Source organism: Megascapheus bottae, chromosome 15, assembly GCF_031878675.1.
Source record: "Megascapheus bottae isolate mThoBot1 chromosome 15, mThoBot2.hap1, whole genome shotgun sequence".
Lineage (NCBI taxonomy): Eukaryota > Metazoa > Chordata > Mammalia > Rodentia > Geomyidae > Megascapheus > Megascapheus bottae.
Window position 1 is genome coordinate 8,492,068 of NC_143523.1, and position 12,568 is coordinate 8,504,635.

The 12,568-nt window shown below is 50.2% G+C and overlaps 1 protein-coding gene across 4 annotated transcripts in view; it reads right to left on the minus strand.

Moving 5' to 3' along the window:
- Nucleotides 1-12,568, minus strand: part of Plpp4 (phospholipid phosphatase 4) — a 208,398-nt gene that overhangs the window by 79,828 nt on the left and 116,002 nt on the right. For 3 of the 4 annotated variants that reach the window (XM_090346867.1, XM_090346864.1, XM_090346870.1), the window contains exon 1: nucleotides 8,635-8,740. The exons of the other annotated variant lie outside the window; for it this stretch is intronic. In XM_090346867.1, the coding sequence (XP_090202993.1) occupies nucleotides 8,635-8,690 (56 nt within the window). In that variant the 5' untranslated portion in view covers nucleotides 8,691-8,740. Of the gene's footprint in view, nucleotides 1-8,634; nucleotides 8,741-12,568 lie in introns of those variants that run through there. 4 annotated transcript variants of the gene reach the window in all.

Consider the following 12,568-nt stretch of genomic DNA (forward strand, 5'->3'; position numbering starts at 1 on the left):
CTCAAATGTAGACTCCAGTCCAAATATTTTGTTTTAAAAAAAAGAATAAAAAGAGCATAAAACATAGGAAAGCTAGGAATGGGAACCACTAGTAGTGATGGAGGCAAAAAGAGAGTGATAGAGGGAAATGAATTGAGACTAAGTAGTTTATATGTATTGTACAAAAATAAAATAATGAAACTAATTATTTTATTAAGGAGAGGGGATAAGGGAGTAATAGACTGGATGCATTTGATCAAATTACGTTAAATTCATGTATGGAAACAAGACAATGGAATCCCTTTGTGAAATTAATATATGTTCATTTAACAAGTGATGAAAGAAACAGAAACGAACCAGAATGCTGCATCAAAGAAAATAAAGGAAAAATGATGAAAAATGATATTTTGAAGAACATTAATGATTCTCTATGTCCATCATTTGACAAATAATTTCGAATCATTTGAGTTTTAACTCATTTTTATTTGACTATGTGGGTTCTCTATCTCTTTCTTTAGTATCTCAATGTATTTTTTTCCTGAGAGTTCTGAGTAGAAAGGAACTTCTCGAAGTAGAGCTATGTCTCAAGTGGTAGAATGCTAACCTTGAGTGAAAATGCTCAGGGACAGCACCTACTCTCTGAGTCCAAGCCCCAGTATCTGCACGCGCACGCACACACACACACACACACACACACACACACACACACACACAGAATGTCTGCCCCAAACTTTCAGAATGCCAGCACAAGACTGCCCTGTGGCCTGTTACCATCACAGTGGGCTATTAGGAATCCTTGGTCTGTACCTCCACCTTCCTAGACAGATGGGAGGGGATGAAAAGAATGCTGCAATACTCCTAAGTCTATCTGGGTCCTGGACTCCCAGCATGCACTGCACCGCTCATCTCTACAACCCCTAGAAGCGCGATGGGGTCCTCAGATCAGGTGAGGAAGACAGGGTATGTCTTTATCACCAGCCATGTCAGGATGTCCAGGCCTGTGTGTCACCTGGCAGGATCGTCACATGTGTGATCAGTGCAGGTTGCAGCCCAGACATCATTTTAAAATTGACAGCTGGGCAAAGGAAAGACAAAGGCTTCTTTCTGAAACTTTGGGCTCACACCTATAATCCTAGCTACCACAGGGGGCTGGCTCTGAGGATGTGAGGTTCAAAGTCCACCCCATCAGGAAAGGATGTGACACTCTTATTTCCAGTTAACCAACCCAATGCCAGAAGTAGAGCTATGGCCCAAGTAGTAGAACGCTAGCCTTGAGCAAAAAACTTAGGGACAACAAACACCCAGACTCTGAGTTCAATCCTCAGGAATGGCACACACACACACACACACACACACACACACACACACACAGGCAATGACCATTCCAAGATGGACAGACCCCCAAGTTACCAACATATTCACCTTACAGCCTTATACTTAAGAGTCAAGATAAGAAAGAACCAGATATGCACAGACAGCAAGGGGAGTTAGTAAGAGGGGTTCAGTTCCCTTCAGATAAAGGGTGAGAACACCACAATGAGAACAAACAGGCATCGACCCCACCACCACCAATGTCCCCAACGCTAAGCCACAAACCCTGCACAGTAGCCAGAATGATTCCATCGGCACAGAGCACAGATCCCTGGGAGAGGCTTGGAATGGGGGGGGGGAGGGCTGACAGGTGGGGCCCTTTCAGATGGCTATACAATTATGAATGGGGCCCTCTTTTTCTTTGTGTATGTTATTTTTAGGTGGAACTAAATGAAGCTTCTGCTTTTATAGGTCAAACCTCAACAATTTCATATGGCTCAAACCAATACTTCAATAAAAACACGTGTTTAAATCCCCCTGGAAAACAGGAAGAAACATCCAGCAGTGACTGGCAGACTGCGCTTTCTGGACACTGACCTAAATGCCTCTGCAGAGCTCCTTCCTGTCATCCAGGCTTCTGTCCTAAGCAAAGACAGCATGACAACAAGCCCCTGATCTTGTGGAGTAACTTGCTAATAAGCTGTGTCTGGGCTTCCAGGGCCCCCGGGCCAGCTCCCTTCAGCTTGCACTCCCCAGGGCCAAGCATTTCAACTGCCCCTAAAGCCTGTATTGGCTCTCTCTGGACCAGTTCCTGTTGACTAGTCATGTCTGAATTAACTTCCTTGCTATAAAACTGTCTCTAACTCATCCACCCGGAACACCAAGATGGTACTTTTTGAAGAAACAATATGACTGAGATAACCAAGATATTTACAAACACGATCCAAGAAGAAAAAAAAAATAGTTCCAAGTTTTTACAAGACTATGTGATTCATAAAAGGCATAGTGTTTATACCCAACTGAGATGAGTGTATCCACCAGATCTGGATCTAATAATCTCCTTCTGTTATGTGATGAGCATGTATCTCCCACTGGGAAAACCCTTAGAGTTCTCTCTATATATGTAGCCAACTCATTTTATAGGGGCAAATAATATTTCAAGCAGAAGAAATGCTCCATCTATCAGACAACCAGGCAGATGCCCTCCTTCACAGGGAGAGGAGGCATGCTCAGAGAAGCTTGCTTCAAATCTGAATCTGAATCTCCCCCAACATTCTTCTAACTGAGCTTGAGTGAGAAAACGGGCTGAAGCCCTCAAGAGGAACCAAGCACTGTCCTTCTATGTTGCCGAATGTAGCTGTGCTCATGGCAGTTTTGATGTATGGTTCCTGAATCACTGTTGTAAAAGGCCAGCAATTTAAGTTGCCTCTAAGAAACCACCAGACTGAGACCCACCCCTACCTCACCGGCTACACCACTGGCTCTGCCTCAATTTGATAACCTCATGACAAGTTATCACTGTGGAGGCTGAAAAATAAAATCGCTTGAAATATACTTATTCTTCTCTAGAAAGCCCATACTAATTTATAATAAGACTATCATTAGCACTCTTTGGCATTTCTCTTGTGTGTACATTATGGATCCATTTTAGTAAACAGATGATAGTAATGACATTAGCATATTGCCTCCTTTAGTACTCGAAAGTCTAATGTTCAGTAATTCTGTGAGCATCCCCATCAACCAATGGGAAACAAAGCTCTAAGCAGATTCAGGCTTTGGCCACAAGCTCACTCTTCTTGCGAGGGGCAAAAACCAGGACTTAAGTACTGACAGTCCAAGGTCAAATACCACAACTGAGGAGACACTAAATGTACAGGTACCAGCAGTACCTTACCTAATAAAACCCAATGAAGAATTATTTCCCCTTCCCCACATAATGATAGTGAAGTGTAGAGATTTTAAGCAACATGGTCGCACTCTAAAGCTCATGGTCTTTTACCATAGTATCATGTTCCAAACAACTCATTACAACATTGAACTTGTTATTAGATATCAAGCAAAATTATGACAAGTGTAACTACCCAACCCTTACACCCCAGTTTAGCACAGGGACCTTCTGGAAACTCGGATGTGCCAGAATAGCCCTCTAGGAACCTCTGTTCTGGCAACTCCCTGCCTCTTAACCCATTCACTCATGCCATGCTCCATGGACTAAGGCTCATGTCTAATCCCATGGCAGAGACTGAGGAGGGAAGCTCTCCTGTGCAACCAGGAAGGAAAGGAGAAGCAGAGTCATTCAAATAACCTGGACCAGGCACCGATACCACCTAAACCTGGTAGATGAAGGAATCATGTGCTCAAAACGCACATAGAGGCCTCCCTTCCTGTCCATGGGGCATGGCTGAACCAGGCCCGTGGTAATTCTGATGCAGACACTCAGCAAAATGTAAGAAATGTTGTTATGAATTGATGTCAAATACTGCATCTATGAAAATGTTCCCCAGAAACCAGGTGAGGAGGTGGCAGGTGAGGGGGAGCCGGGGGGAGGAAGAGGAAGACATATCTGAGTTCTCCGAGTGCTGTCACAGCCAGGCTTGAAGATGACTAACCACAGCACAGATGGGAAAAGACTCACTTCCAGAGCACACCGCGGAAGTGATGGCACGCTGTCACGCACAGAAGGGACCTGACCCCATATGCCAACTGGACATTCTATGCTTATTTCCTACTATTCCCAAGCCCAACCCCAAACCTCCAACATGAAACCACCTCTGATGAGCTCATCTCCCCCCAACTCCCCCACCCACCCAGCCTTTTCTCTGTTGGAATTTCCTTGAACCCAGGCTCTGTACACCTAGCACCTGATGCTCAAGACTCAAGGGAGAAATGTCAACCATGGGTGGCCTTCCCTGGCACCTGGAGGTACCCTCCTCCTCCTCCTCCCTCCCTCCCAAGAATTATTATTCATCCTTCTCAGTAAAGCCCAGTGCCCTGTTTCATCTACTATGACCTACTCAGCCTAGAGTCACAGACGAGACTCCATAGGGCAGTAATGACACATCTGCTGGTTAGCATCAATACTTCACACATCTGCCAACCTCCAGCGCCTGCAAGCAAACCACCTGGACCAATAAAGCGCCAAGCGTCCCTGTGTCTTGCTGGAATTACCACTGCCGTTTGTGAGTGAAGGGGACAGGAAAGCACAACTAACACGTAAGCACCTCCAAGCTATGAAATCAAGATCTGCCAGCTGGAGGGATGCTGAGAGAAACATTAGAAGGCAAACATTTCAAAATCAGGGATTACAGATGGGGAAATGGCCTGTGACGGCCCGCTGTGTGTCTGATCTGAAGTATGCACGGTGGCGGTGTCAAGATCCTCCCTTCTCCTCCTGTCCCCAACACCAATACACAAAGCCTCCTGCACACTACCCATCTCTCTAGAGACACTGCAGACTGGGAGCCCTCAGAAGCCATTAGGAGGAAGAAAGAGAGGGACCCTAGGGACAGAGAAGCCCAGGGAGCTCGGGCTGGAAAGTGGAACAAGCTGACACCTTTGCCCCTGACCAGCCCTTCAGATGCTCTTCGTCCTTTGCAGTGTGGGGAATATATGACTTTCTAAGAAAACGGACAGGCACTGAGTGAGAAACATGGCAGTGGGAGAAAGCCACTGCTACTTCACAACTGAGTTTTCTTTCTCCCTTTGCCTTAGGATGTGGTTACTTTCCCGCTATTGTAGAAGCCTGGTGTAGAAGACCTTGTTAGTGGGCAATGGCTTTGGGACCCAAGGTGGACTGACTGTTGGCTAGCTGAGTGAGCACCTTCAGACTTGCTGCCTTCCAGAACTTCCTTCACCAGGATTCAACTCCAGGGAGATGCAGTTGCTAAGAAAACACAGGATATCCTGGGCACACAGGAAGCTCTTAGCCAGCCAATGCTCGATCCTGCCCACCATGGTTCCCCCAGGGAGGAGAGTAAGGATTCAGGCTTCCCGACTCCATCATCTGCATGTGGATCTCAGAGCTGTCCTCATTAGCTCTGGAACCTGGGAGGTTCCTTATTGCCATTGTGCTTCTGTGTTAATTTGGCCGACAGTGAAGACATCAACACACTCTCTTCACCAGGTTAGAAGGCAGGAGTGAGCCCTCAACAATGGCATCTGTACTGGCAACAGCAGTGGTGGTAGCTGGCATGCTGATTCCAAGACAACATGGGGAAGCAGGGCTGCACTGCTGAGCAAGGTCTGGCTCCCGCCTGCACATTAGTGGGGATCCTCACTAAGTCTATCCTGCAGTTAGGAGGACAGCAGGATGGGGGAGGACACAGGCTCTGGTCCCCACCCCTGCTCTGCCCCAAGTCCTGAGTAACAACCATAGGGCCTCAAGACCAACAGCCTTTAGACCCACACAAGCTCAATCCTACACACTGTGCTTTGACTAGTCCCCTAAGACCTAACCAATTTACCTCCTGTTAAGCAAAACTTGATGTAGTGGCTCTTATTTGCTTTGTTTACTGTTTTTCCTCTCAGCTATTTGAAGTTCTCACACAGTATTGCCCAAAGGGCAACAAAGGGTTGTCAGGAGAGCAGCCTCTGAATCCTGAATGCACAAGACCTCCAGGCCAGGAATGATCCACTAAGAGAAGACTTCCTGAAGAGAAAGCAGGAAGAACTCACATCCCAGCTACCAACAGATACAAAACGCATGTCAGATTGCAGGGAGCTTTCTAACTTGAAGTCTACAGGGTGCCTGTGGGCCAAAGAAGGTAGAATCCCTACTCACAGTCCAAGAACAGGCACATGTACGGGTGGAATTCCTCCAATGGAGAAAAGCTTGCAAAGAGGTGACAAACCTAGTATCTCAAAACCTGGGGCAGGCACAGGTGGCTCACACCTGTAATACTCAGACAGCTGAGATCTTAGGATCATGATTAATTCCAAGCCAGCACAAGCAGGAAGGTCCATGAAACTCTTATCTCCAATTAACCACCAAAAAGCAGACGTGGAACTGTGACTCAAGTGATAGACCACCAGCCTTGAGTCAAGCAGGAGTAGAGGAGCTAAGTTCAAGTGCACGCACACACACACACACACACACACATACACACACACACACACACACACACACACACACACTCCTAGTCTCTCTTCCTGGGAAGTAGGATGGACATGCCAAGCTAAAATCACCTTATAAATTTAAAACCTGGTGAGTGGAATGGGCTCCACTGGACACTGTGGCAGAAAAATCAGGCTCTGCTCCTCTGGATAGAGGCGGCAGAACTCTCTGGGCTGAGACTAGCCCTTATGAATGGGGAGAACCCACTGGATTTTGCCATCACTGCCGGGCTAGAGGAAAGGAAAGATGAAATTTCCCCTAAGGCTGGCTTCTGTTGAGGTGCCAGAAGCTTATCTAAGAAAACAAGGGGTCACTGTGCCTGTACTGCTATTGATCTAGCAGTCACTCTCTGCCTGTTGATAATGAGCATTTGAATACTAAGATGGACAGCCAAACACACACACACACACACACACACACACACACACACACACACACACACACCATCTCGACCAATGCCAAAATTGTTCTTTACAGGTAAGACAGCCACAAGTTGAACATGCTTTGGGCATTTTCAATGTGATATAAAAGCCAGGACTCATCTATCTACCCTTCTGGAAGAGGTGACTGATCCCCTATTAAATAATACAAAAAGAAACTTCAGAGAAAAGAATGGAAGCTGATTTTCTTTTTATATAATACCCTTACTAGAAGCCAGAAGCACATAAACAATAATTACCAAGTTTTCAAATTCACTACACAGCCCACTGTTGCGTTGTAAACATCTCACAAATGTTTGGGGAAATAGCTGAAGGGAAAGTTGGAAGTGATATAAATATTTTGCATACTGTTAGAGCATTCTTACATGGGAATTTTTAGTAGCAACCGAAGCAGGTAAGCTAATAGGTAAGCCTATTCCATTTTGTGTTTGCATTTTTCAAGCAAACATCCACCCACCAAATGTTGAACTCCACTGTCCACTGTTAGAATGTCTATCACATAATAAGTGAACAGGGTTTAAGCTCATCTGCCAAGTAGAAACTGTCCTCAACTGAGCATACAGCAATCGCCAGATCTAATGTGGATTCCAAAGGTAGAAAGATCAAGTCCAAGAAGGGAGAAGTGCTTTTGTTTCTCCAAATGCATCAAGACCCATTTAAGTTCTCTTTCCTCCTCCCAGTGAATAACACCAGTGTTTAGTGAGGCGGGAGGAGGGGCTTGCCTGCTTGGGGCGCGGGGAGTGGGGCTGGCCGCCTTTTCTGAGGGTGTGAATAAGTACTCGGATGGATTTCAGCCTTAGGAAAGAAACATGTAGAACGGACATTCCTTTCCACTGGCCTTTGGGCTGCAGAAACAGAAGTCTGTGGCAGGTTACGCCTACCACAAATGAATGAGGTTAGGACAGACATGCAGAGAGTGGCTGCGTGTTTGTCTCCGTGGGATATTTTCCAGAAACCTGGGCGAATCCTGAAAGTTCATGTAACTTTAATGTTTAAAATGTGTCAAATCGACAGCAGCCAAAGGTAGAAGCGGGGCAGAATGTGGGCGCAGGGGCCTCAGCACTCGACGGAAAATACCGCAGGGTATTTTCCCGTGAACAGAAGGGCAGAGGGTGCAGGTGCCCAAGAAGGCGCTCAGGAGGAGCTGGGCCCTCTCCGCCCCAAAACTCTCCCCGGATGCCAGCTGCTCAGAGCCAGCTCGACACTTCGCCCCTGCCCACGAAGGGCCTCTGCCAGCGCCACCCACCCAAAACTCAAGCCCCCGTGTTTCCAGCCCACACCCCCAGCGCCCCGACCCCCAGACCCGAGAGACCGCCCCCAGGGCAGCTGCTGGGCAGAACCGGGCGCGCTGGAGCCCGGGCCATCCAAGGAGACCAGGCTGCCCAGCTCTGGGAATGGAACGCAGGGCCAGGGGCGAAGACAGCGAGCGTCAGCCCGGAACGACCACGCCACACGCAGGGAGAAACTTCCGAGGGTGAGCGTCCCGGTGCCGGAGAGCGGCGGGACCCCAGGACAGGTGGTTGGGGGCTGGAGAAGGGCCCTGGCTGGGGACTGAGAGGAGCCGAGCCGCTCCGGAGCGCGGTGGGGACAGGCCCGTGCCGGCGCCGGCGCCCCAGGGTCCCGGGAGGGGAGATGGGGTCTCTTCCATGCCGGAAGCCACATTCCGGGCACCGGGCTGGGGTCTTGACACAGGCCCCAGGCATTCGCGTCCGCGCAAACAAAGTTGGGGCGCAGAGCGGGCACGCGGGTCTCCGCGTCCATGCGCCCCGCTCGCAGTGCACCACTACTTACACGAAGACCCCGAAGAGCAGGGCTCGCACCCCGATCTCGATGGCCAGCTCCCGCATGGTGCAGCCCGGGCAGCTCCCGCCGCCGCCGCCGCAGCCGGTGCTCTCCGCCGCTCCGGCAGCTCAGCCCGCGCGGCGCGCCAGACCCTGGGCGGCGGGGGCGGCGCGCTCCGGGCCGCGGGCGCGGGCGCGGGCGGGCGGGCGGCGGGGGGAGGGAGGGGAGAGCCGGGCGGGGGGCGGGGGCTCAGCCCGAACCTCCCGTCGCCGGCGTGGGGATTCCGGGACGCCGCGCTCCCGGCGCTGGGAGCTCCGCGTGCGCCTGCGGAACCCCGGAGGCCTCGGGGACTCCCGGCTTCCTCGCGCGGGGCGACGCCTCCCTCTGCGCCCCGAGCCCGCGCCGGGCGCCCGCGGCAGGGGTTGCGGGGTGCGGGAAGCCCGGGGAAGCCCCGCGGAGGCCGCCCGCCCCCCGCGCGCCCGGCACGCTCCGCCCCCCGCCCGGTGGGCGGCTCGGGGGCCTCCGCACCCCTGCCTGGCCGCCTGGATTTTGGCCACCTCATCCCCATCCGGATCCTGGCTGGACTCTCCATCTGCCACCTCCATTCCCGGCACACGCGCGCACGTGGGCAAGGGGATCGGGTGGGGTGAGAGAGCCTGGGGGACTCTCCGAGGTGCGGAGCCGCCCTGGCACCCTCTGCCCCTGCCAGGGAGGGCTCCTTCCTTCCTGCTTTCTGTCCCGCGCCCACGTTTCCAACATGAAATTCGTGTGCTGCCCCACCCCCAAATTCTCCCCAGGTCCCCCCAGGGCTTTGCTGTCTCTTAGGAGGCGTCAGCGCCCTGGCACAGACCGAGGGCAAAGGCCGGCCTGGCCCCGCTCCGTGCCACCAGCGCCAAGTGGTCCTAGGACCCCAGTCCCCCTCTCATCCTTGACTCCAAGTGGAAGATGAAGGGGACTGAGAGGGCATCCCGCCTGGCTGACGGTCCCCTCCCCTTCCCGTTAAGGAAGGTCAGCGTTATTTAGATTTCTTTAGAATTTGAGCCTGCCTTAACTGCTTTAAGCCAAATGGGTGTTCGAGGTGTCCTACGCAATTGCGGACAATTCCCTTGTGAACGGGAAGCCCCTGCTTCTCCCGGATTTTAGGGGAGCTGGCTAGGATTTGGTAAGCAAAGGACCCGTTGAAAATCTGGTTGCTGGGACTGAGGAGCTGAATCTTGACCTGGGACAGAAGGAGGACCTGGTGGCCTTGGAGAGAGAGGTGGCTTTGGCAACTGCGAAGGGCCAATAGATTCTGCCTACAAAGGAAACTCAGCCCAGTTCGTGGACACCACAGCCGGGCACCGCAGAGAGTATGGCAGAGGGGGAGGGAGGCATCCAGGCCCTGTGTGGAAGGGCCGGGGACAGGAAAGCGAGTCTGTTCTGCTCATGTGCGCGTGGCAGGTGCCTGGCCTGCCTCGGGTGGGTGAATGCTGCAGTCAACAAGTGGCTACCTCCTTCATCAGGCCCATGGGTGTCAAGTGCAGGTGGATAGGGAAGACTCAGGCAGGGCTCTGTCTCTTCTGCCTCCTGGGCCCCCACCATGACTGAGCACAACTGGATTCCCATGGCAAAGTGGTATACCTGACCCGCTGGCAGGTAGCCATGTTTCAGGAGGTAAATAAGAGCCAAGGAGACATCACTGACCTGTAAGCACCACCTGAGCAAGGTCTACGCCAGGTTGCATGGCGGGTGGTAGGGCTCAGAAGTCACCATCTCTTCCCTGAAGAAGATGGAAGCCAATGAACACACCATTCAGAAAGGCGGGCCAGGGTCAGGGCGGTTGTGGGGCCTCCTGGTAGGAGTTCTGGTCACCAGGTTCAGGATCACAATGCCAGAATCATTGTGCCACATCACAGTTGCCATTCCACGTTTGTATTGAAAATGTTTGGAAGGAGAATCTGAAAAGCACATGACTTCTCTGGTATAGCCAGTAAGAAGTAACTTTGAGTTGAGTAGAGTAGCATGAGTTACTCAGGAGGCTGAGATTCAAAGGGTCATAGTTCACAGCCAGTATGGGCAGAAAAATCCATGTGACTCCATCTTGAATTTACCAGTAAAGGAGCAGAGCTAGAGGTGAGGGTCGAGTGTTATAGTGCCAGCTAAGTGAGCAAGTCATTCAGCCATGAGGCCATGAGTTCAAACCCCAGTGATGACCAAGAAGAAAAATAGAAAAGTAACTTCAATGCAGATGCATTTAAAGGGCTGCCCAATCCAACACCCCCATTTGAAATGTGAAGGTATTTTACTTCGGTGTGGAGAAATACTACATATCCTCAGTCCTCGCCTGTTTCAGGGAACAGATGCAGACTTCCTTGGTTGAAAGCAACAGATGCTTCAACATAAACAAGAAAAAGAAGAAGGAGGAGGAAGAGGAGTGGGGAGGAGGAGGAGGAATAAGAGGAGGAGGAGGAGAGTGGGAGGAGGAGGGGGGAGGAGGAGGAGGATTCTGAGGAAGATCAGGCTCCAGGCTCTCACACAGAGTGCAAACCATGCCATCAGGACTTGGTTCTTTCCAGCTCTGTCTGCCCTGTATCAATGTGTCTCAGGCTCCTGAGAGTTTGAAGGTGGCTACAAACAATCCCAGCTTTATATCCTCCCAGATTCACATCTGGAAAGACAGACTTGTTGTGTCTTGATCCTAATCCTCCGAGCCAAAGTGTCTCCCCAATGCCATTGTTCAACACTGCCAACACCGAACCAGTCACTATGGCCAGAAAATCATAATGGATGGATGGATGGATGGATGGATGGATGGATGGATGGACGGACGGTCCCAGGCTTGAGCTATACCATTCATCTACCAGAGGCCCTGACAGAGAATGGGGAAGAGTGTGGGCTGATTCTTTCAAGCAGGGAAACTATTTGAAGGGGAGGTGATAACTTTTTTCCCAAGCATGCAGATTGAAGAGAAGTAAATACAGCCCCTCTCCCCCACACACACTTTCCTGTCTGTCTGGGGACTTTTCATGAATAAAGGAAAGTTATTCTGTGGGTTTCATAATAAGACTGCTTGGTTTCCTGATTTCTCCCTAGGTCAGTAAGAACTTTCAGGACTGATGTGAAGCAAAGCTATGATGTCATCCCCAGTGCTAATTTTCAACTGCCATGTCTCTTCCCCAGTCCCTTTTGCACCCTGTCATCTGCTCTAATGATCTGTTTGCAGTGCAGGGAACTCTTGAATCTCATTCTATAAACTTGGTGTGTTGTACTAGTGCATAATATCTCTCTGTGTGTGTCTCTCTCTCTCTCCTTTTCCCTCCTTCCCACTTCTCTGTCTCTATATCTCTATCTTCTCTCTCCTTGAAGAATTTACCTTTGAGCCAGGTCTCTCTTGAAGGCAAGTCATCTCTGTTCCTCATGAAAAGTATTACAGATGGCATCATCACTGCTCAAATCGCACAAAGCAATCAGTTACCCCCAGTGTCTTGACACAGCTGGCACTAGCAGCTGTCCAGCTGGGAACACACACCATGAAGGTAAAGCTCTGTGGCTACACCAGCAGATAAATGAGTCTGCACTCAAGTGGAAAAGCAAAGGCAGGGTGGATAGATTCTCCTAGAAAGATTACACAGGACCAGGCTGGTAGCTCTGCTTTGTATAAGGCTCTGAAGAAATGCAGGTTCCCAGGGGAAGAAGGCTGGATCAGAATTTCCAGGAACCTTAGCAATGCTGTATTGAAAGAAGTAAGATGAAAAATTCTAGATGAAAAAAAACGAAAAAATCTAGACGAGGGTACCAGGCTACCAAAGTATGAGAATGATCTTGGAAAAATAATTCCTGAACTAGGCAGCCATGTGCTCAGCTTCTCTCAATGCTTTAGTGGCTCCATCTATTTTTCAAAGTGTTACTGTGTGGAACTCTTTCATATTTCATACCAAGCATATGGGCATGCCAAGAAAATCAA